The following is a 25,587-nucleotide window of genomic DNA, read 5'->3' on the forward strand; positions in this document are numbered from 1 at the left end:
ACTGCACTCTATATAATCCCTCAAAAATACTTCTAGCCATAGGAACGGAAGAGCTGGATGAACCCTGGGAGACTATTTCAGGAGCTAGGGAAAGGTTATTTTCAGCTGAGGCCCACTGGATGTGAGGCACCTTCCTTTTTCCGAAAACCAGAGCGAGCCCAATCTCTCCTATTATAGAACTAAATGTAACTATCTCTTTGAGAAGACCTGCTCCCAATAGCGGAGGGTATGCACACATACGCATGCCCACAAACACCTACCCTATACACACTTCATAAGATTTTCTTCTTCTGGTTGGAGGAACAGAATTAACAGATCATTTGTGGACTGGAAAAATTATTCCTTTAAATTTCTGTATTAGGCACTTAGGTTCTACAGTGATGGACACTTTACAAATGCCTGTGACAGACAGTGAGATAAGACAGATTGGACAGATGCCTCGATACTATTTGGTAGTCAGATATGATGATGGTGGCCTTACCTAGCTAGACAGACATCAGGAATGACTGTACGTGACAGACATAAAAATGTGACATTCTTGTTCCATTGTTACCAGGGAAAGTGGTTGCCTTGCTGACATGAAACATCAAATCAGCAAGTTTATTGGTGTTGTGCAAGCTCTCTGGAAGCCTCTATGGCATCAACACCACATATCAACTTGGGTAAGATGTGAATCTATCAAACAGCACTGGCTTCTGTCCTTTTGTATGGCTCTGAAACCTAGGCCACCGCAGAGGTGCAAATGGGCCAGCTGGACATTTTTGATGTGAAACAGCAATGATGTATTGAAGACATATGGTGGTTTCATCACGTTATGAATGAGGATGTCAGGCTTTGGACCAACCAGCTTCCAATGTCTTCCCGAGTGACTCAATGCCAGCTCAGGTAGCTTGGCCATCTGTTCCGTATGTTGGAGTTCATACCAGCCCGCCAGCTTTACACATTTGATCCAGCAAAAGCTGGATGAAGAAGACATTGCATATGCTGGAGGGATGGCATGGCTTCCATCCTTGACTGCCTCAGCCTTAATATAGACCAGGCTGCAACTGGCAGGAGACCAGGCTTACTGGAAAAGGGTGATCTGAAGTAAACACTCCAAGAGCAGGAGAATGAAAGAAAAAATTCTTGTTCTTTTGTGCTAGAAATCTTACAGGATATTAATATTTGCTTATATCCCTCAGCTAAAACCACTTGTTAGTGATTACCGGAATTTCCCTTTGAGCAAATACAATGTGAACACTGTCATTGCTATTGAGCTTCAGCAGCTGATGTATTTTACACCCATGAGAGGGCTTGTTTTTTAAAAGCTAGCTCTGAGAAGTTGCTGGTCAACAGTGCCCTGCCCTCAGAATTACTGAGTAACCAATGATGCTTTTTCTGATATGATGCTTGTATTTTAGGGCCCAGTCCTGAGTGGTGGTGTGTGCCCTCATCTCCCATTTAAATCAAAGTTTGTGTATGCTGTCTGGTAAATTTTAGATTTTGTACTCATATGTATTTTTTTTAGAAGAGTGAAAAAGGCAGAGAAAACAACCAATTTGTCACCAAAATACAGAGGTAGCTGGGGCCTGCTAGAATCCCGTATTCCAAATTTATCTCAAAGTTATGCCTTTTCTCACTCTTGCCCAGTTCACTCTTTGCCCCATTACACTACACTTGGGCTCTCCTTGTGGAAGAGCTTTCTACTTCTGTTGACTGGGAGCCAAACTGCCTAGGTGCAGGAACCTCCCAACCAGGTGACAGGCAGAAGGCTGATCATCTCTTCATCCCTCGAGCCAGGCACCTCATTAGACTCTTACATTCAGGAGGAGCAGCTGCCTTCAGTTCCCACTCAGAACAGCTGAGATGGAGCCAGGTGGGACAGGAGCCACCTGCTGATTCTTAGCGGCAGCGAGCAAAAGGAGAGAAGACTTGATTACAGAGGTCTGAGCAGCTGGAGAGGTGTTGTGCAGCAGTGCTACAGCCACCCCCAGCATCCAGGACATTGGCTATGACTGAAAATACTTAGGATCAATTCTCCAAGCCTGTGATGGTCTTAGCTAAACTGGGTTTTTAGCAGCTATGGTAAGATATAACAACTCTCATACATGTCACTTACAATTTCTTTTGTTTTCATATTTTAAAACTACACAAAAGATAGATTTCTGTGAAAAGAACTTTAAAGAGAAATCTTTATAATAGGGTTAAACTTGAAAGAAAATTTGCAAAGCCGTTTATTTTGCCAGTTATTCTCTGTATTTGTTACTACAATTCCAAATACACGCACTTGAATAAGAGATTTGCTTTACAACTCATCTCTTGCCTTAGGCTTTCACAAAGACCTAAATCAGTGGCTAAAGCAATAGTTCTAATTTAGCATTGTGTTTGCTGCAAGTTTATGTAGTTAGAGAATACAGACTGTAGGTGAGAGATTTCAGAGTAGCAGCCGTGTTAGTCTGTATCCGCAAAAAGGAAAGGAGGACTTGTGGCACCTTAGAGACAAACAAATTTATTTGAGCATAAGCTTTCATGAGTTACAGTTCACTTCATCGGCTGCATTCAGTGAGCTGTAGCTCACGAAAGCTTATGCTCAAATAAATTTGTTAGTCTCTAAGGTGCCACAAGTCCTCCTTTTCTTTTTGAAGTACTATAGTTTTTCACTGTACTTTGAATAGCAAATAACTGTGTGGTATCTGCTGGCTACTGTGGACTTTATAACATTGACCACTTTAGACTTACTGAGAGGAGGAACAGGTTCAAGTAAGATATACAGTGGTCACTATTAAAGTCTGCTTTGCCAACAGTAGCTATATAATGGTGTTTGAGATATTACAGCTTTTCACTACATGTAGAATAGGAAATAACTGTGCTTTCTCAGAGACCATTTTGTGGTAATATTGAGTAAATGCTGAACATACTGGGACTGGACACAGCAGCTGTCAGAGAGCGACAAAACTTCTTGTAAACTGTTGGATGGTGTAAGACCACCCAGTCCCTACTGTTCCTCCAGTGATTGTGTCCTCCATGAAAGAAAAGGAGTCACCCTTGAGCAGGTTAGTGTCCCCACCTCAGGGGATGGAGTCAGTGCTAGAACACCTATGCCTGCTGCCAACCTTCCTATCAACTTCCCAGCTCCTGGAAACATTTGCAGTCATCTAACCCTCTTCAACAGGTGGAGAAAAGGCGGGGAGGAAAGGTTGGTAACAGAAGCAGTGGCTCCTCGTCATCTCAGTAGTGGCTCCTTGCAGCAGCCCGCTCTCCCTGTGGGGCTCCCAGACTGGTTCTTCTTTATGCCCTTCAGAGGGAGGTTCCTTCTTCTCCCTTCCCCATTAGGGATGAGTAATTTTTGTTGGCAGTTAAAGGGACAGATGGCACTGAAAAGATGTCTATCCATCTGGCCTCATGTTAACAAGGATGACTGTGGCTAAGGGTGGAAGTGGCTGCCAGATCACAGATCTCCATGAAGGAAGACTGGCCAAAAAATAAGAGGTGGTAGGGCTAGCAAAAAAACAGATCATGATCTTTTTAACATACCAAAAATATTGTTCAAAAAGAACAAATACAATTGTTTGCACACAAATGTAGGCACCTGACATTCCCCTGAGTTGGTTGGTTAAAGCCTGTGTTGATGCTCTTTTATCTGTGTATTGTCTACTCTTTGCTTACAACTAGGAGGCAGTAAACAGATTTGTAGTTCCAATGCCTTGAAAATTTTTATGTTTCACGGGTGGGAATCACTGGTTTTACTTGACATGTCCATAATTTTGTCATATAATATAAAAAGCATTCAGCACATTGAACCCCAACTCTTCAAAGTGATTATTTGCAACTTTGGGGTAAAACTGTTCTTAAAAAGACATATTATTTTAGTTTTAAAGTGACATTTATAGTAAGTTAAAAATTGCTGTTGTTACTACATGTAAATGATAAAACAAAAAAGCTTTGGTCAAAGTTATAAATATGGCAACATTTTGACGCAGTAGAGCTCTGGTCTCAGCTTATCATCATGTCATCAGAGAACCCCCACTAAGAATATTTATAGTTTTGTAATTCAGTGATCTGTTATTTAATTGAAATATGGGACCAATTCTGATTCACCTTAATCATACATGCAGTTCCCTTGAAGTAAACAGAAGTACTTACATGGGTAAAGTGAGCAGAATTTGACCCATATTCTATACCTTTTTGTTTATCTATACATATATAAATATACATATACTATACATTATATATAAACACGTATGTATTTAGACTTGGTTATTTTCCTTGAGTTACCCAGAGAAAGCGCAGCCCTGAAAAATAACAGAATTCCTAGGATCCAAATCTAAGATTATTTATACAGTTCATTCCTGTAAAACAACTGTGCTTAAGAAAGGGAACTGTTAGTTAGAGGAGATAAAACAGAAACAGCTTCATGCAGTCAGTGGTCATGGCTCAGGGAAAACAAGGTTGTGTTAAGTATTCTCATCAACCCTATTAATATGAATCTCTGAGGTATATTAGTGCCTGACAGATGTACCTCCATGATAGCTGAAAGCTAGTTTTCAGCCTCTCTCAAAATTCAACCTGTGCATTCTTTCTGTACGGCAACTAATTAAATATTTTAAAGTAGATCAGCTTAAATTCCTCAGTCTGCTTTCCTTTAACATATTTGGACTGAGTGATAAGAGTGAAGTTGGCCATTAGTTGTAAACAAACTGTTCACTATATCTTAGTTGAAATCAGAGTTGCACAACAAATTGCACAATTTTGAGTGGCTTTACGGAATCTGTCATTACTATAGTAAATTACTGTAGTAAAACATATTACCAGACTGTGCAGAACCTGAATAAACAACTGACACCGTTCTCATACGAGTAATGGGATAACAGACAAGAATTAGTTCTTTTCCCCTTTGGCAACCTGTTTGAACAAACTGGAGGAAAAAGGAAGGATAATTACATGAGAAGTGGCAGCAGTGGTGGTTAAGGTGGTGCCATCTGACACAGCAGACATCTGGCTCAAGGTTGGGGAAGGTGATTCAGAACAGTCAGTAGTATCATAGTTACAAGTCTGCAGCTCATCTAGAATGGCTGTGGAGGACTCGCTCACCGTGCAAGAGGAGTACTCACTCATGGCAGAGTCTGTGATTACAGAGGCTGTTTCATTCCTGTGGATAGTATTTTCAGGAGCTAGAAAAGGGTATTTATATGAAAAATGTGAGAGGGCCAGGGTTTTATAAAAGCGTGAAGGCAAAAAATCATCAAGCGTTGGCAAAATAAATGATGCTAGGTGGGTGCCACTGTCTGGTGAGAAAGAGGTTCTGTTAACTGGTACCACAGAAGGAGGAGGCAGTGAAGAAACTTCTGTTGCTGTTTGTCTGTGTGTCTGTGAAGCATTTACCTCCATCACATTGGCAGTTATTTTCTGGTTTCCAAGCTGAGTTATGAGAAAAAAAATAAGAAAAGAAAACATATTACCAAATTAATACAAACTTTCCCTTTGCCTTTTGCTGTGTGTAGGCAAGCTGCAAAAAACATGCTTTTAGCTGTCCTAGGAAGTTCACATTCACATGGATTAGGAAATAAATCAACCACACTCTATATTAAAAAAGGAAAACATGAAGGAAATGAACCTGTCAAGTATTATTGGAAGCAAAGCCAGTAACCAGAGTGTGCTAGGATGAATATTCATAATGTGTTCCATGTTTTCATGTTTTGAGTTGAGATTTGAATAGGGTCACACTTATATACATTGGAGAGTGTCACTGTTAACTCATCAGCTTGTTTGACTGTCACAAAATACATCTTTCCTCCTCTGCAAATAATAGAGGTTTCCATCAAATCTTTTGGAAACAGAGCATAATATGGATTAAAAGGGGACAGAATTAATTCAAACACTAATATCAAACATTCACATTTGTTGTGAGAAATGGATTGTGGAGTTTTTGCTTCTTGGAACCAATTACATTTTTTTTTCACTGCCTCACTGACAAAAATAAATTTTGATAGTCCTTGAATATCAACCCCTGGAGGCACCCTGTAAACCTACTAGAGCACCACATGTATAAAGGAAAAGAGCCCAGTTGTTAGGGTTTTCTGGTTTAAATGTGAGAAGAAGCAGGAGGGATGGTGAAAGAGAGCTGGATAGGGAAGGTTTAATATCAAAACAAATATATTGCTTGGTTGGCTTCAAAATTATAGTGGTGGTATTCTTAAGAAAACAAGGCAACATCTTTAAATGACAGTGCTTCTGAAAATTTGCCACATACTTGATGAGCTTTGTTTTCTGATGATTGGTAACAGACATAACATATTGGGCTTGAACTAATCCAGAAACTCACTTTTTGTACCAGCTTCTCCCATCTCAATTAAAGTTGCATGAAAATCATACTGGCAACAACCCCTTGTTAAGCAGGCATACAAAACCTCTCCATGCTGTCTGCCAACCACGCGTTTTCTATAAGTTAGTGACATGTTATATGTGAAACTGAAACATTTTAAAATAATGCTGCTTATTTCAACACTAATGATTTCACTTCTCAGAGGGCTAAGGAGCTGCTGAATCACTCTAGAGAAAGGATGCTGAGGATATTCAAACAATATAAATTTTAGGACAATATTATACCATACACTGATTACCATTAAAAATAATCAACAGTTCCCACACTGTTGTCAGACATACACAGTTATTTCCTATCTACAGGAATCTGTAACTCTCATCTTTTGAAAATGTTTTAATCAGGCAGATTTTCGTGCGCATTTGAAATGGACTTTTTATCCACAGTCTGAAAATATCATTTAAAGCCTTTATAGCATACTTGGTACGAAACCCAGATTGTGCTGCTTATGAGAGTTCATTAAGAGTCCAGTTCTATAAGAGGAAGTTACTCACTTTGTGCAATACTGATACTTCTTCAAGATGTGTGTCCCTATGGGTGCTCCACTGTAGGTACCTGTATGCCCCTGCACCTCTAATTGGAGAATTTTGGTAGCAGTGTCCGTTCAGCCTACACATGTGCTCTCCCTCCCTCGTGGTCTGCCTCGAGGCTAACTAGTGCTGTGCGGCAAACCGCCCTCAGTTCCTTCTCCACTGCAGAGCCCCTTGTCAAGACCTGTGAAGGAGAAGGGAGGAGGGCAGGTTATGGAGCACCCATAGGGACACACATCTCGAAGAACCATCATTACTGCACAAAGTGAGTAACCACTTCAAGTAGTAGTATCCCGTTGGGTGCTCCACTGTTGGTCACTCCACAGCAGTAGCCTCCCTGGAGGGCTGGGGCTTCGGAGTGGAGTCTGTTATTGACAATAGTACTGTGGAGCGGAAGTTGGCATCAGAGGCGGAGTCTCGATTAATTGCATAGTGTTCTGCGAAAGTTTGGACAGAGGCCCAAGTTGCTGCCCTGCAGATTTCTGAGATGGGGACATCATTAATAAACACAACTGGAGGTAGAAACGGATCTCATAGAATGCGTGCAGATCACTGATAGGGGCAATAGGTTACGCTCATGGTAACTGTGGTTAATTCAACTGGAGACCCATTTGGAGAGTCTTTGAGCTAATATTGTGGAGCCTTTGAATTTTTCTGAGAACGGAAGGAAGAGTTTAGGGGACTTCCTAAAGTCCTTAGTCCTGTCCAAATAGAATGCTAGGGCTCTCATAACATCAAGCATATGAAGAATTGCCTCCCTGTTGTCACAATGTGGTTTTGGAAAAAGGTAGGGAGGTGAATGAGTTGGTTCATATGGAAGGACAAGGTTATCTTGGGGAGGAATTTCGGTTTTGGTCTCAGGGCGATTTTGTCTTTAAAAAAAAGACTATTCATGGTGGGAGTACCATCAGTGCCACTATTTCTCCTATTAATAGAATCACAGAATCATAGGACTAGAGGAGACCTCAAGAGGTCATCAAGTTCAGTCCCTTGATCTCCTGGCAGGACTAAGTATTATCTAGACCATCCCTGACAGGTGTTTGTCTAACCTGTTCTTAAAAATCTCCAATGACGGAGATTCCACAACCTCCCTAGGCAATTTGTTCCAGTGCTTAACCACCTTGACAGTTAGGAATTTTTTCCTAATGTCCAACCTAAACCACCATTGCAACAATTTAAGCCCATTGCTTCTTGTCTATTTGTCATACAGAGATAATAGCCATTAGAAATGCTTTCTTCATGGACAGGTGTGGAAGGGAGCAAGTGACCATAGGTTCAAAGGATGGTCTAGTCAAGGTTCTTAGAACCAGACTGAGATCCCACGTTGGTGTGGGTGGTCTAATGTGTCGGAAGAGGTTTCCCATGCTCTTAATGAATCTGCATGTTGTTGGATGGGCAAATACTGAGCATCTGTCTCCCTGATGGTGGAAGGCTGTTGAGGCTGCTAGATGTACTTTAAGTGAGGTAAGAGAGACCAGTCTTTCTGATGCCTAGAATATAGTCTGGGATCAAAGAGAGGGAGGAAGATGTCAGATCCACTGGTTTGGAAGTGCACCAATTTTGGAATTTTCACTTCTGCAGGTAAGTACAACAAAGCAATTTCCTACTGTGCAGTAACACCTCTTTCACCTCCTCGGAGCATTCGCTGTCTAAGTGCTGGAACCATGAAGAAGCCAAGCCTGGAACCGAGGATCTGTAGGTTGGGGTGAAGGATCCATCTGTCATTTTGGCAGAGCAGGTGAGGAATGGGTCGAAGAGGAATTGGAGGATATGCTGTCAGCTGTGCCAGGTATGGGTACCACACTTGTCTTGGCCAGGAGGGGGCAATCAGTGTGACTTTTGCTCTCTCTTGCTGTATCTTTAATAGGACCTTTGACATCAGAGGGAATGGAGGAAAGGTGTATAGCATCTCCCTGACCCATGGAAAGATGAAAGATTCCCCTAGAAACTGTTTCCTCAGTCCAACTCTGGAGCAGTATTGGAGACATTTCTTGTTCTGGTAAGTAGCAAACAGGTCTATTGTTGGGGTTCCCCATAGGTTGATCACTATGAAGCGTTGTTGGGTTCAACTCCCATTTGTGGTCATAAGAGAAATTCTGATTCAGACTGTCTGCTGTCACATTTTGTATCCTGGCAGGTAAGTGGCTGAAATGAGCACATTGTGGCGGATGCACCAATTCCAAAATTTCAGTGCTTCCATGCAAAGGGAGCGTGATCTGGCACCCTGGTTGTTGATTTATGTAAAGCACGCATGCTATATTGTCTCAGTGTTGAATCAGTGTTGGTGGGTGATGCCTGTGCAGATGTTGGATGGTTCTTTCCACCAATCCAGAGAGTGTTTGACCCTGGAAGGCATTAACAGTAGCTTGTTAAGCCCATCCTTGTTTAGAGAGCAGACATATCTGAGCCATATATGTAAACATCTCATATACAATCAGGTGTGTGGGGTCACAAATGTGCATACCACCATGTCCCCAAGAAGCTGTTTAGTGCCCTTAGATCTAGTCTGGGTCTCCAACCTCCGTTTCTCTTGGGGATCATGAAATATCTGGAATAAAAACCCTTGCCTCTGAGGTGAGTAGTGACTGGTTCTATAGCCCTGAGACATAACAGGTGATCTATTTCCTGCCATAATAGTTAATAGTCTCTCATGAGAAGGGTCCCTGAAGGAGGAGGGGAGGGAGTGTTAGGAGGAAGAAGAGATGTAAAGTGAATGGAGTAGCCCTTGAAGATATTCTCCAAGAACCATATGTTGAAGGTGATGTTTTCCCAGCTCCTGTGGAAGAGTGTCAGGCGACTTCCAACAGGATGTAGAAGGTCCGTACGTAGCAGCTCTTGTTGCAAGGAATGGTTACTCAGGGCTTTGACCAAGGCACAAAACTGATGTTTTGAAGAGGATGGTTGAGAGGCTGAGGATTGGGAAGTTGACGATTTCCGTTTTTGCATCCTGGGTCTCTTACGCTGTGGCTCATAATAGCACTGTGACAGGGGAAAACAGGTTGGTTGAGATCTGTGAGACTGTTGTGAACTAAATTTTCTTTTCTGTCCTGGTGTGTAGATTTCTAGAGAGCACAGTGTGGCTCTAGAATCCTTTAAAGTGTGGAGTGATGCGTTCATCTTACCTATGAAGAGTTTAGGACCTTCACATGGGAGGTCCTCAACCATCACCTACACTTCCTTTGTCAATCCCGAGAGATGTAACCAGGATGCCTGTCTCATGATCACCACTGTCAAAACTGAACAGTCTGCGGTGTCTACGGCATTCAGTGTGGTTTGTAGCGCTGTTCTCGCTACCAACTGGCCCCCTTGGATAATGGCTTGCAATTGCTTTTTTTTTGTATATCTGGCAAGTGGTCAACAAAGGCATTGAGTTTGCTGTATTTCATAGTGTCATATGTAGCCATTAGGGCTTGGTAGTTTGACACACTGAACTGTTAAGTCGCAGTCAAGTATGCCTTTCTCCCAGACAGGTCCAGACTCTTCCAGTCTCTATCATAGGGGGTCGATTTGGTTTGATGTTGCTTTTCTCATGTGTTAACAGAATCCACTATGATAGAGTTAGGTGGAGAGTGTGTGAAGAGAAAGTCTGCTCTCTTCACAGGTACTTTTTATTGTCCCTTTTACATGTTGGTGGAATAGAGGCTGGTGTCTGCAAGATGACCTTGGCAGGGTCTAAAAGCACTTTATTGATTGGGAGGACAATTCTCAAAGAGGACGAGGTGCGTACTATGTCCAGCAATTTATGGTGGGAATCTTTCACCTCCTTCAGGGGAATTTGCAGAGCATCAGCCACCCTCTTAGTGAGATCTTGGAAATGTTTGAAATCATCAGCTAATGATAGAGGAGGTGGCATTATCGCCTCATCCAGTGAGGAGATGTTAGTCAGTGGAGTGATTTCCACCTCTGGTCTGGCCTCCTGCTCCTCAAAAGTGTCTTCCTGGGGATCTGGGGCTCTGGATACAGAGGCCATAGGAGAACATCTGGTGGGCTCCCTGTGGGAGTCACTAGAAGAGCAAAAAGTATGGGGCCTATAGGCTGCCCACTGATCCCAGTATGGCCACTGGGGAGGGGGGAAGGGCTTGGGTGGTGACACCCATGGATTACCACACCAGGAAGACTGGGGATTGGAGCATGGGTGTAGCTGAGGAGGTCCCAGATGCTGTAATGGCATGTTGTGATATAACACCAGAGAGAAATTGTCATCCTGATCACTGACTCCCCGCTGGAATAGGGCGGGGCTGACAGGGTCGCTGGAGGAGAGCTCCCTGGTGCTGATGGTGATTCTGGGGAATGAGACATGCTTGGTATTAGAACTCTGGTACTGTGTAGCAGGGATTCTAGTTCCTCCATGATCATAAGGTCCCTAGGGAAGCAGGAACTGCTGCAGTCCCTAGAGAAGCAGGAACTTCTACAGTCCCGCTGTTGCGCTTGGTGCTGTTAGTGATTGCCGGTGCTGACTCATCGGCACTGATTTTTTCTGTGGGAGGCATGTTCCAACAAGGGCTGCTTTGAAGCACTCAGTGCCAAGGATGTTTTTGTGGTGCTGATTTAGTAGAGTTGGTACGGTCTCTATTCTTGTCTCTGGCAGGTGGTGATGCTGCTTCAGAGCCTTTGAATCTCGGGTCTTTAGGCATTGTGGCAGAGCTTGCACCTGGAGGTCTCTGTTTCTTTAGGGTCCTGAGGCCCAGAACTGTTGGTGCCACAGTGACTGAACATGCCAGGGATCTCTTCTGGCTGGTCAGGAGCTCTGTTTGGGGGCCTGCAGCCCTTTTCCTGGAGGCTCTGTGGGGGGAGTCAGCTGACTTTACCTGCAGTTCTCCCTTTCTGGAGGTTGATGGGTCTGGGGACGAATCTTTTCCAGGATGCAGATCAGGACCGTGGTCAGGTGCCCATTTAAGAGCACCCTCCACAAGGAGTTTCAGCTTTAGCTCCCGGCTCTCTAGGGACCTATCTTTCAGCTGTTGGCAGAAGTTGCACTTCTGTGGGATGTGTCCCTCTCTGAGGCACCAGATGCAGCAAGAGTGTCCGTCTGCCACAGGAGTTGCCTCCCTATAGGAGAGGCTCCTTTTAAAACCGGGAGAAATGGGCATGCCCCTAGGGGGGCAATCCCAAAACAAAGGTGGGAAAATGGGTCGAAAAAAATTTTTTTTTAAATAATTGAAGAAACTTTAAAGATACTGCAACAAAGAATGGAAACTCTAAAGACAGCTATAAACTAACACTATCCAGATATAAAGTAAGTGAATAAACTGGACTGAGACTCGCTCCGTCTCAGGCCAAGGGCAGTTGAGAAGGAACTGAGTGTGGTTCGCCCATGCCTTGCTAGATAGCCTCAAGGCAGACCATGAGGGAGGAAGGGTGCATATACAGGCTGAAGGGACACTGCTACCAAAATTCTCCGATTAAAAATGCAGGGGCATAGATACACCCACAGTGGAGCACCCATAGGGACACTACTTGAAGAAGAACCCTTATTCACACTGACAAGAACTTACCTGAGCAGTCCCACTAAAGTAAGTAGAACCACTCCTAGGAGTGAAGGTTACAGAACTGATTCTTAAACAGATGAAAGAATTTACTTGTTCCAAATGAAAAAAATCATTTGGCATTATTGGATTAATGGTACATAAAAAATAAGGAATTATAATAGTGGAGCACTGCATCATATTAAGTTCAGAATCATAGCTTATTCTGAGCGGTATTTCAGGGCTACACTCAAAAATGAAATCAAAATTCTTTCATAAGCTAACTTAAAACAGAAAGTTTCCTATATAGAAAATCCATGGCTGGCTGAGTGACTGTAAAGAGAAACTTGATTTTTAGAGATGATTGATTTATCAATGAAACTGTCTCTCAAAGAAAGGAAGCCAAAAGAATAGCTAAGGCAATTGTGAAGATTAAGCTATATTAACACCCTGTCCCAATAAAAACATTCACAAGCAAACCTGAAACAATATGTTACACAGCAGAAAAATTTCAGGTGTTTAAGATATATAATGATTTCATTAATGTGTTTACATAACTTTCTCCATGCACTGTTGGATACAAAGGTAATAATGGAAAGACAGATCCATCATTAGTGCTGATGAATACCGGGCAGGTCAATTCAAGACCCTTCAGAAAATTTAGATAGCACAAGTAATAAATCATAAGGCCCTGAAAACAGGGAGCCCTAAGGTCCATGAGATTAGGTGTCCTCTAAGCAGCCAAAGCAAAAGAAATGGTTAAATGTCTTTGTGAACTAAAAGGTCTACATTACTGTATAGGCGATAAAGGCAACTTTGGGTACTAATCAATCTAGCAAGTCTTCGGACTCCCAGCTGGGATCACTACAAGCATGCCTGAGAAAAGGAGAGGTCGGAAGTGGACAACACAAGGAAAGACATTGAGGGTGCATCCAGAGAGAAGATGAAATCAGTCCAAAAGAGGTAAAATGTCTGACAAATGATCATAGATTTCATGAAACAAAAATGTAAATATGACTATGCTATCAAAGAACGTAACGGTGTCAATTTAACACCATTGGGTGCAGAAGGAGCCTTGGAATTCTAAGTACTGCTCTTTAGTGAATTCTCCCATTGTGAAGTTTCTCAACTCTGTGAGTGAAAACGTTAATGTTCTGATCAGTACTAGAGTTCATGTCATGGGGAAAGCCATTACCCTTCTTCCTTTTCAAATGTGTCTCAGCTGATATAAAAAAAAACATTATTTTTGAAGATGGACCAAACAATTTCTAAAAGTCATGATTACCCCTCAACATGGAGTGTTGGTAAACTCTAAGTATTTTAACTACCCAGACTACTACCTACCCAAAGCACATTGTCATCTTTTTCTGATCCTTCATAACTTGTGGACATGCTCCCCAAAGTACCATGTTGGGGACAATACTTCAGGAAATTTGTAAATACTGATTTATTGATTTGGACTATGGATCAGGCCCATTATGGCCATATCCAAGAAGTATGAGAAGAAGTTCAGTTGGGTCTATCACTGGGCAGGTATTTTGAATATGGAAGTTATAGATGTTGAAAAACCGTGTGTGAGCAGAACGAGATAACTATCGTGGGTTGTGGAGCTACTAAATGTGATCTTCACACTACTGCTACTTGTGAAGGAAAAAGAAATGTTAACATATTCCTCCACCTCCCCATTAAAAGTCCCAAATAAAGTGTTTTTTACTTTTGTTTTCATGTGCTCACTCTAAATGGCTACAGCAGATCATCTTCGATATAAGAGTAATATATAGCAAAATGTCAGGCATGAAATCGATAGCATTTCTATAATTAATATAAAATAGGCAGATGTTAACTACAGTATGCTCTTTGAAGACAGTCACCTGGTATTTCAAAATGAGGTTTTTTGTATGGTGCAAGTTTAATAATGACACCAAATTGCTGGCCTTGCTTCAACAGTCAAGAGACAAATGAGAAGATTCAAAGATAAATAAAATGAACTCATTCTGTTAATTTGTAAGACAGGATAGTACACAAAAATAAAGTTACACCCCTACTCTTACAAATGGGTAAAAATACCTCTTATTTTTAATTGTTAAAAACTGAGGCCAACATTTTAAAACTTGACTGCTGAAAGATATGCTCCTAAATCCACATTTGGATACCTAAACTAAATGAGAATTGCGTGTTAAGCACCTCTGAAAATCAAGTTAAGTTATTTAGGGATCTAAATATGATTTTAGGCATCCAATTTTGAAAACTTTGGAGAGACATTATATTTGAATGATTTTTTGCAGAATTGCTGGTAAACATCAAGGTAAGTGTTGCCATCTGCAATTAAATGCATTTTAAAAAGCAAAATCTGATTGGCAGTTTCATTGTAATAAAACAGTTATTTTAATCTATTTTACTGTAATTGGAATTCTTAAAAATTACTGATTATGAAGCGGTTGGAGATCTACTCATTACAAGCACTACACAAAAGCTAGGAATTACTATTATTAATGTCATGCATGCTTTTGAAGGGATCATTCTCCACACAAACATCTAATCATATTCAGGAGCAGCAGTCAGAGCTGTGTGAAACGGCCAGTTATTCCCTGCCGAATTTACTACTGCAATAATAGTGAAATATTGCTTGTGTGATCCTGATACCCAGTGGAAAATGTATACCTTAGGACTGGTAGAAAATTTTCTGTTAAAACTGGTTTTCAACAGAAAATTAGGTTTTTAACCTAATGGATTTTTTGTTTGATTTCCATTGATTTTTGTAATTAAAAAATTTGTCCAAAACCTGAACTATTTTGATTTGGAATTAATGCTGCAGTGCCTCATGAGAGTTAACAGTTCAGCTGACTACATCTCCCATGCTGCACCATGGCCAGGGACTCCAAACACTGCACCACCTTCCTTCTCCAAGAGGGGGAGACTATGGTGCATCAGGAGAAATATAGTGTTACCATTTACCAGCCTACAGTGGAGATTGGGAGCATGAAGCACTCAAACCACAGCTCTCATAAATCACTGCAGCAGCATTTCCAAAGCAAAATATTTCCATTTTCAATTTTTTGCCAAATAATTGTAATTTTCCATAGGAAAGATACTCATTTTCTGACTAGCTCTATTATACATAGCATGTGCTTTGTCAGCCTGTTAAGACATGATACTGAAGAAAAAAATTTAAAATGTTAAATCTTCTCTGCAGACATTGTATCATCCTAAAGTCCCAGTTTAGTCATCAAGCCTCCTTCTGGGCTAGTTTAACTGAACTGAAGCCAGTAGTTTAGCATGGAATTCTAATTCAATTTCTTGCGAGTCTTCACTTCCAGGAGTCTCAATGAATGAAACACTCTCCTCCATTGTGCCACATTCTTTGTGTCACTCTCTAGCTTCCCTTCATCTCTCTCATACAAAAGGATTTGTAATGCTTTCTATGCATGATGCCATATACGATTAAATTGTTCAGATGGTGAGAATTACAGGAATTTCAGCCTGTTGCTTCTTTGGAACTCTCTTCTAGATGCACATGTTCTGAGGAATAATGTAGCTGAGAAGTTAGATGTACACTTCTTGAACTGTGGTGTTTTATCAGGTTTTCCAAATGAATAGGGAAAATGCAGACCAAATAAAAGAAAACTAAACACGGAAGAAATAGTTTAGGCTTTGGGTCTCTACATTTGCCTTATTTCAGTCCTGAAAACGAGCTTCATCCAGCATCTGATTTTTGTCCCCGAAGTGGCCCTTAGGTAGCTCTTTGGCTTGCATCAGATAGCATCAATCCCACAAACAGCTAATACTGAACTTTGAGCACTGGTGCTCGGAGCCTGTGATAAGCCAAGATTTTAGAGCTCTGAAGGCTGCTAGCTGTCTTTGCCAGGGCTTTACAAGCTCACAGGATGTATGGCCCTTTTACGAAAGCTGCTCAAAAGCAGATGAACTATCACTTGCCTCCATCCCTCTCCTCCATTCTCCTTATCATTTGCTTTGCTGAGTTAAAAATTAAACAAAATACCTGCAGGGAAATAAAACTCTTTTAAAAAATGTATCTTTTAAAAAGCTAAGTAAGCATTTATTTATTTTTGAGCCATAGATTCACAGATTTTAAGGCCAGAAGGGACCACTATGATCATCTAATTTGACTTCCTACAGAACAGAGGCCATAGAATTTTGCCCAATAGTTTCTGCATCAAGCCCATAACTTCTGGATAAGCTCTATCTTATCTTTTAGAAGACAATTTTTTTTACAAGAGGAAGGACGGTGAAGTGGGTGGGCCTCAGAAAACCTGGGCTCAGCTCCTTTCTTGACCAGAGACTTCCTGTGTGATCTTGGGCAAGTCACTTATTCTTGTTGCGCCTCAGTAAAATAGGGACAGACGCACTTCCCTAACTCACCAGGGTGCTGTGAGGAGAAATATATTAAGGACTATGAAGTGGCCAGATATTACGGTGATGGGGCCAGATAAGTATCGTAGATATACAGGATTTTGATTTAAAGACTTGAAGTGATGAGATATCCACCCTAGGTTGTCCCAATGGCTAATTATGCCTACTGTTAAAAATGTACATGTTATTTCCAGCATAAATTTGCCTAACCCATGTTCACGTTACATTGTGGTAAGGGCCCTCAGCTTGTAAACCTGCTGTGTCTCTGCACTTCACAAAGGGAGGCCTGATGGGGCCTAACAACGCAAAGAAAAGGGTAATCACATATACAACGAAGACACAGGAAAGTGGCTGCCCAGAAAGATAGAAACTATGCATGCATGTGCACACACATATTTTATGAACACATCCATTCATATGCACACACCTGAACTACAGCCTCCACACCTCCATGCATATGCACACATATATATGCAAACTATTGGCATGCATGCACTCTCCACATGCCCTCCATGCGCACATGTGCCCTTAGACCCCCTCCCTGGACATGTATATTCACATACCCTTATAGATACTTGTGTACACACACACACATTCATACCTTTGTCCGTGCACAGATTCACCTTGCTGACTCCCCCCAACCCTCCCAAAATATTAAGTTTGAGATCCTTTTATTTTCTTCTTTTACTTGTGGGTGTAGCACTCCTTTGCTTGCCCAGTAACAAAGTAGAACAAGGGCCTTTGGGGAAGTAGCACTGCTTAAGCTAATATTTCACCTTCACTCTATTTGCCCTTTGCCTTTGGTTAGCACCAAACATTTTCTGGCTGTCTAGCCTGGTAATCAAATATGTCTACAAAAATGTAAATCAATGTAGATCAATATAAAACTGAAAATTGTACTTCCCTGTGCTACAACATAGAAATTCACAAAATGCTATAGTCATCATCTAACGCCCTTTCCAGGAGAGAGACAGATGGTATTTAATCATAACCTTTACAGGCAGCAACAACGTTAACCAAGTCTGCATTTCATAGTTACCAATAACACTACTGCAATGACAAGGACGCAAATAAATATACTAAAATATCAGTTAAGGAATTATGTGCTCTGGCATCTGTGGCTATATAGTTTATTAGCAAGAGCAACCGACTGGGAGTCTAGATCATAATTCTAGCTGAGCCAATGGCTTATCGTATGGTGTTGGCCACAGATTTGATCTCATTATGCCTTGTTAACTTAGCTGCATATATGGTTTAAAAAGTATATTCTATCTGAAATTATAAGACCAGTTTAAGATGTGCTTTCCTGAACAAATAAACTACAGTAAAATTTCATCCTTGCCTCCAGTGCTCTGCTAAGGATGCCAGCCCTAACGTCGTTACTCTGCTTTTCCCTTAGCTGTCTCCAGGCTCCCTTCCACACCACACCCGCTGTGGCATTGCCTCCCAATTCTGCTCTGTCAAGTTAACCTTCCTTTCCTCTGATCCATCCTAAAGATTCACTTCCTCCATGAGGCCCACAAGGAAAGAGTAAAAAATTAGTACTAATAATATTTTATAATTAACTATGATAAGTAATAATAAAGTCATCGTAGTTGTTCTCTCCCCTGAGCTTCTTATCTGTATCATGATCAGTGGAACTGGAGTCTGAAAGCCCATGTTTCCTGGAGGAACTGTTACTGAAGGGACACCCATGGAACGGGGAACACTGGATGCTATGATGGAAGCAACTCGGCCATATGGACAGAATAGTGTACAAGGTTTAATAAAGTTTCATGCATTCAACTTAATCTGCATTTAGCTTCACTCTTTACGAATCAAATATGGTGGCAGCAGTTGAACTGTGAGTTTGCTGAAGGGCAGCAGGTGGCTGTGTGAGCCATAAAACTAGGTCTGAAGCCCCCACAAGCCCCAGATTTTGCAGATACAGAACAGCCCAGGGATGGACCTAGTGGAAGGAGGACTTTGTGCTGTACATAGAGCTGGCCATGCAGGATGACAACAAGGGCAGGAAAGTAAAATTGTCATTTTACCTTATTGGGGACCAAGGCAGAGAAGTCTGCTGCACTCTGAAGTTCACGACTGGCTCTTCAGAGCTGCTCCAGGAAGGCAATCTCACATTAGATAGATTGCTTAGACATGGGACATGCAGCGAAAGCCTCAAGAGGAAGGATGAAAGCACTGGGAGACACAGCATCCCCAGAAGTACATACAGTGAGACAACAGCAAAGGAGAGCATGTGCCCAGGCTTCCATACACATAGTGAGATGCATTTACTGTGGGAGACAGGATGAGCAGGCAAACAAGATGTGCCCTGCACTAGGAGAGCATTGCAAGGAATGTGGCAAGTTGAACCATTTCAGTGGTGTGAGTAAAAGCAAAGGAAGGGCTCAAAAAAATGCAGTCAGACGTCTACAAGAGGGAGACGGCACAGCAGACAGCAGTGATGACATCGTGACTCTCTCCTTGCGTCCGAGAGCATAACAGGTTCAGGCTGCTGGCACAGGAAAGCAAGAGACAAAACTATCCTTCATGCACGCAACAATGTTAACAGGGAAAATAACTGTGTTATTTTAGCTGGATAGTGGGGCTTTTTGCAATGTGATTCCTTGGGGGTGAACTGGACTCAAACACACCCATTACAAAGAGCTGGTGTGATTTAATAACGTACAATGAACATAATGCAGTCCACAGGAAAATGTGGCTTCCTAGTAACTATCCCACAAATAACAGATGATACCCTGAAGTTTGTAGTGCTGGATGGTAAATACCACAGACCACTCTTGGGGAATACAGCCATACAGGCCATGGATCGGATCAGTGTGCAGTGTCAGAATTTTATTGTTGCAGTACAAGAAGCAAAAAAAGGGAGTCCCATGGACAAATCGAGACAATTTTAAAAGCACATGGGGACGTTTTCAAAGGTGACAGTTGCCTCAAAGGACAGCTGCAACTGGAAGTAGACCTCACAGTAGAGCCCGAGTGCATACCACGAAGGAAAATTCCAGTGTCACTACATAATCCAGTATGCAAGGAGCTCAAAAGTCTGCAGAGCAGGGGTATTGTAGCACCTGTAGAGGCCAATACTCCCTGGATAAGCAGGTGGTAAAGAAGTCATCAAGCAAATTACACATTTGCATAGACCCAAAGCCAACTGAACCAGGCACTGAAAAGATCCACTGCCCACAATTGATGACATCTTGCCAGAACTTTCCAAAGTATAGATCTTTACTTTGTGATGTGAGGAGCAGGTTTTGGCAGATAAGCCCGGGAACAGTCCAGCCTGTTGACAACCTCTGCAAACACCATTTGGTCCCTACAGATAGTTGTGCATACCAATGGGCATAAGCCCAGGACTAGACATGTTCCAAAGACGACTCACCCAAGTTCTGGAAGGACTGCCTGGTCTGAAAATAACTGCAGATGATAACCTCATTGTAGGTGAAGGAAGCAATGATACAAAAGCTGAACAGGACCATGAGAGAAAACTACAAGCTTTTCTAGAGAGATGCAGAGGCAAGAACACAAAACTCAACCCAGAAAAAATGCAACTCAAATAGTTGCAACTCAAATAGTGCAAGGTGACATATATTGGACATCTACTCACAGCAGAGGAATGAAAGCAGATCCCAACAAGATCAAGGCAGCCAAAGACATGCCAGCATTAGTGGATGTGGAAGGGGTTCAACGCTGCAGAGGAATGATAAATTTTCTGTCCAAATTCTGTCCACACCTGGCTGTAGTAGCAGAATCCAAAACAGCTCACAAGGCAGGATGCTGAATGGTGCCGGGAAAGTCCTCAACAAACAAGCATCTGATATGCTGAAATAAATGATAAGGGATGCCCCTGTCCTGAAGCACCACCAGCCAGCAGAGTGACTGACACTCCACTGTGAGGCATCAGAGACAGGAGTGGATGCAGTTCTTCTGCAGGTGCAACTGGTCACTTATGCCAGCAGAGCCCCATCAGAGACCAAACAGGGGTACACACAACTAGAAAAAGAGTTTCTGGCTATGGTATTTTGAGAGGAGCAATTCCATCCATACACCTATGGCCATTCAGTGCAATCAGACCACAAACCCCTAGAGAAAATCATGGAAAAGCCCCATCTTAGTGCTCCAAAGAGATTGCAGCACATGTTGCTACATCTCCAGTGCTACTGGGTAGAGATCAGATATTGTCCAGGATGATTACTGCTGTTAGCTGACACCCTGAGCAAGGCACATATACCCAGCATCAGCGAGTTGGAGGAAGGTGATCAGGACTTTTAAACCATTAACATAGTGCACTATCTCCCAGTTTCAACAAGAAAGCTCATGGAAATCCAAGAGCCTATGGAAAAGGACATCCAACTACAGACTGTCAAGAGAGCAATATCAGCAGGGTGGCCAGAAGACAAAAGCCAAGTACCAGTAGGAGCAGGACTATATTTTCAAATTAAAGATGAGCTGAGTGTGCAGGATAGAATCATTTCCCAAGGACAGAGAACAGTTGTCCTCACCTCATTATGTAAGGATGTCATGCAAAAAAGACATGCCTTCACTTGGGCACTGACAGCTGTCTTATAAGGGTTGAAGTGTGTGTTTACAGGCTGGTACTGAATACACAAGTCTGTTCCTGTGATACACCAGCAGAAAGCCACTTATCATGTGACCTACCCACCCAAGCATGGGAAAGGTTGGAGCAGACTTATTTACCTTCAGTGAAAAGCAATACCTGATTACAGTGGGCAACTAATCAAATTTTTGGGAGGTGGATGTCCTGCCTGATACAAGAAACAAGTCAGTGATTGGCAAACTGAAAGTCCAGTTTGCTAGACATGGCATCGCAGACACTGTATTCCCCAACAACAGACACCAATTTCAAGGAATTTGCACAGAAAATGGAAGTTTGACCACCATACCTCCCTCCCCAGCACAGAGTAATGGTAAGGTGGATTCAGCTGTGGAAACCTCCAAGAGACTGTAACACAAGGCTGGCTCAGATGCTGTGTTAGCATTTTTGGCAAAGAGGAAAACGCCATCACAGGGATGCCAAAACAGTCCAAGGCAGGCACTGGTGGGATGAACGACAAAAACCCTGCTACCCATGAGGGGAAACCCTTTGCAGCCAGAAGGCTGGAGATAACGCTGAGAGGAGATGGCCACCAATCAGAGAAAGCAGGCAGTAGAGTACAACAGGTCAACCAAGGACCTACTGACCCTGGAAACAGGTATTCCTGTGAGGGTCCAGCCATTACAGACACTAGAAGGAGTGAACTAAAGGGTGCAGTGGCACGCAGGTAATACGAGGTGACTACCCAAGAGGGAAAAGTGATCTGAAAGAACAGGAGGCACTATGAGCCAGTAGACAACATCCAGAGAAAGCTTGCAGAGATAGAGAGATCATCAAAGAATGGAGAGTCAGATAACCATCTGTAGGCCAACCCCAAAGTAAGGCAGGAAACTGCACAGAGAGCTGGTTTGCTAGTCTCATAGATAAATAACTCCTGGTGTGTAGCCTGTTGAGGAGACCAAATTGTCTTCAAGAATCATAGAATCTCAGGGTTGGAAGGGACCTCAGGAGGTCATGTAGTCCAACCCCCTGCTCAAAGCAGGACCAATCCCCAATTTTTGCCCCAGATCCCTAAATGGCCCCCTCAAGGATTGAATTCACAACCTTGGGTTTAGCAGGCCAATGCTCAAACCACTGAGCTATCCCTCCCCCCCAAACTACGTAACCAGCAGAGTCCGGGGGTAAAGACAAGACTTCAACTTGGCTCTGTGCTAGTAACCTCTAGCCAAAGGGACTTGGGATGGGGATCTGGGCCTCAATTATTTGTTTTTAATGTTTTTATTAAAATGTTTGTAAAATAGGGAAGTTGTATCATTATCAGTGGAACTGGAGTCAGAAGGCCCATGTTCCCTGGAGTCATTGTTATTGATAGGTGTAGGATTCATAAAGGTTTATGCGCTTGGCAACATTCAGGGCACACCCGGAGTGTTGTGTAGGAGTAGTGCACACACAGCTCCTTTCAAGGGCATCAACCTTGGAATCTCGCCAAGATGATATGTATCGTGGGAAGCCTCTCAGGACTGGGCTCAAGGCCCGAGAGCAAGGAATGCGGTAGATAGAAATTGGTAAATAAGAATGTTAAACAAAGCCAGTGTATTCCTTTTATCTGTTGGAGAATGTAATGCGCGGGGGGAGAGAGAGAGAATAAAGGGGAAGGTGGAAAGCTGACGGGGAAAAGCCCGTTAGCAGAGACCAGCCTGCTTGCTTGCTAAAAGCTGTGTTCTGTCTTGTCATTGAACCGCCACAACTGGCGCCCAAACGTGGGGCCCTCAGCACTCACCTCGCCCGGCAAGGGTTTCAGACGCGTCACTCATCCGCTTCGTGGATCCCAGTGAGTATTTTTCGTTGTGGTAAGTATGGGAAGCTCCCTCTCTGCTTTGCAAGTGCAACACCGCAATGAGCTACAGTATTTGCTGCGTAAGGCTCAGCATGACTGCCCCACTCGAGAACTCACTCTCCTGCTACAGGAGGTGAGTGCCCAATGCCCGTGGTACCCTGAAGCCGGAACCCTTAAGCTAGCGGACTGGGAGCGGTTGGGCCAGACATTGCACAAAGAGCCTCGGGCGTCCGTGCAGGCTTTACATGCCTGGCACCTCTGCCGCGACGTGATACAGCGTGTCGCCTCGGACAGGCCCTCCCTTGCGAGGCTGGTGATCTCGCCACGCCCGTCCGCTCCTGCAGCCACCCCCACTCCTACCGATGCAACACGGTGTGTCACCTCAGAAAGACCCTCTCCCGCGCCAACAGAGGGGCTGCCGATCCCGCCACCCCTGTCTGCTCCTGCAACCATCCCTCCCCCTGCTTCGCCCCCAGTGCCTCTATTACCACTGCCTCCCTGGCCTTCCCCACCGGAGCCGGTGTGTGATCGCCCTCCGCCCGTGGGGCCCCATGCTCCGGGGCCCCCCGGGGGGTCGTCTGCGTCTGCTCAGAGGCTTTCGCTGGTGCAACAAATGGTTCACGCAGCGAAGACTCGCTCAGATCTTGCAGCAGAGGAGCTGGCTGATCTGGTCTCAGTTTGTCCTGTGACCTGGCAGGATGATGGCCAGGGCAACCAGGTTGCAGACTGGGTCAGTTTGCCTTACTCGGTGATCAGAGAGGTAAAGAAAGCAATTCGCGAGTTCGGCCTGACTAGCACGTATGTGCGTGGTCTCATTGAAGGGATAGGTACTGGGTACACCCTGATCCCTGAAGATTGGAAGGCGCTGTTGCGCATGATGCTGACACCTAGTCAGTATGTTATTTGGCTTAGTGAGTATCGGCAGATGGCGGAACGCCAAGCCCAGGTATATAGAGAGCAAGGTGTCATTTATGAGCACTTGGCAGGGGAGGGACAGTTTGCTACTGTTCAGCTACAGTCTCAACTCCCTCAGGCCGTCTTCCCCATTATTTCCGCCTGCGCCCAGCATGCTTTCCGGAAGGTCCCGGATTCGGGCAGGCCTACTAAAAGCTTTGCCAGTATCCGTCAGGGTGCATCAGAGTCCTTTATGGATTTTACCAACAGATTGCAGGAGGCTATCCTCCGACAGGTGGATAACCCTGCGGCAGCTCAGGAGATCCTGTTAAAAATGGCGGTTGAAAATGCGAACGAGGATTGCCGCCGTGCTCTCCAGGCTGCACAAGCCTCTGGAATTCTAGAGCTGTCGGACATGCTGCGGGTGTGCCAAAACATCGGAACCCAAGCCCATAAAGCTGGAGTTCTGGCTGCCGCCCTGCGAAAAACCGGGAAGGAGGGGAAGCGTTGTTACCGCTGTGGTAAGGAGGGTCACTTTCAGAGGGAGTGCCGCTCATCGACGGCGCCCGCCCGCCCCTCAAAGAAGTGCCCCAAGTGTCGGAAGGGCTATCACTGGGCTAATCAGTGTCGTAGCGGGTCGGGAAACCGCACGACGGGTCCCCCCCGAGCCCAGGGCCAAACGGGGGTGTTTCCCACTCAGACAACTGTTCCTCTGCCTTACAATCCATAGATTCCATGAGGGCGGCGACTGCCGGAAGTACAGGGCTTGATTTGATTATGCAGGAGGACGCTGATTTTCAGTTGCCAGGGGAGGTTTGCGCCATACCTACACAGGTGACGGGACCTCTCCCTGCCGGATTTGTGGGTCTGGTTCTCCCTCGCTCACACGCTGGGAAACAGGGTTTTTTTGTCATCCCAGGAGTCATCGATGCTGATTACACTGGTGTTATTAAGGTTCAGGTGTGGACCCATCTTCCGCAATCGCTCCCGCGTGGACGGTCAATTGCACAATTGATTTTAGTCCCCTATCAGGTGCCAGCCGCAGAGGATCGAACCCGGGGCGGGAACGGCTTTGGATCGACGCTGTCTCAGTCGCCGTCTCACAATACGTCCTCTCCACTTGTTGCTCTGACAATGTCGGTCTGCCCCTCGAAACCTCAGTTAACACTTCTCTTAAATAATGTTCCTTTTACAGGGTTGGTGGACACTGGAGCTGACGTTACGGTGATTCGTGATCCGGAGTGGCCGGTCGGTTGGCCAACAGTTCCTTCTAAAGAGTTGTGGGGGATCGGGGATAGCAAACCTGGGCGCCAAAGTTTGTCTTGGGTCATGGTCTCTAAACCAGGAGGCTGTGCCCTTGCTACAATCCGCCCTTTTGTACTCCCTGTCCACCTCAATATTTGGGGCCGCGATTTACTTACAAAGCTGGACACCACCCTCGATATTAATATATAATGGCCCAAAATCCTCCCTCACCCACCTTGCCATCCGCATTACCATTGGTATGGCAATCCTTAGAGCCCGTATGGATTGACCAGTGGCCGCTCCCTCTAGAAAAGCTGAAAGCGCTTCATTCA

At 43.9% G+C, this 25,587-nt stretch overlaps 1 protein-coding gene across 14 annotated transcripts in view; it reads right to left on the minus strand.

Annotated features, from left to right (window-relative positions):
- The window catches only part of SORBS2 (sorbin and SH3 domain containing 2), a 279,268-nt gene that overhangs the window by 87,456 nt on the left and 166,225 nt on the right, over positions 1 to 25,587 (minus strand). For 4 of the 14 annotated variants that reach the window (XM_074951273.1, XM_074951271.1, XM_074951274.1 and 1 more), the window contains one exon: positions 4,921 to 5,397. The exons of 8 other annotated variants lie outside the window; for them this stretch is intronic. In XM_074951273.1, the coding sequence (XP_074807374.1) occupies positions 4,921 to 5,397 (477 nt within the window). Of the gene's footprint in view, positions 1 to 4,920; positions 5,398 to 18,757; positions 18,850 to 25,587 lie in introns of those variants that run through there. 2 more of the 14 variants (XM_074951280.1, XM_074951277.1) reach the window with 2 other exon arrangements.

The sequence above is a fragment of the Natator depressus genome, chromosome 4, assembly GCF_965152275.1.
Source record: "Natator depressus isolate rNatDep1 chromosome 4, rNatDep2.hap1, whole genome shotgun sequence".
NCBI classification, from domain to species: Eukaryota; Metazoa; Chordata; order Testudines; family Cheloniidae; genus Natator; species Natator depressus.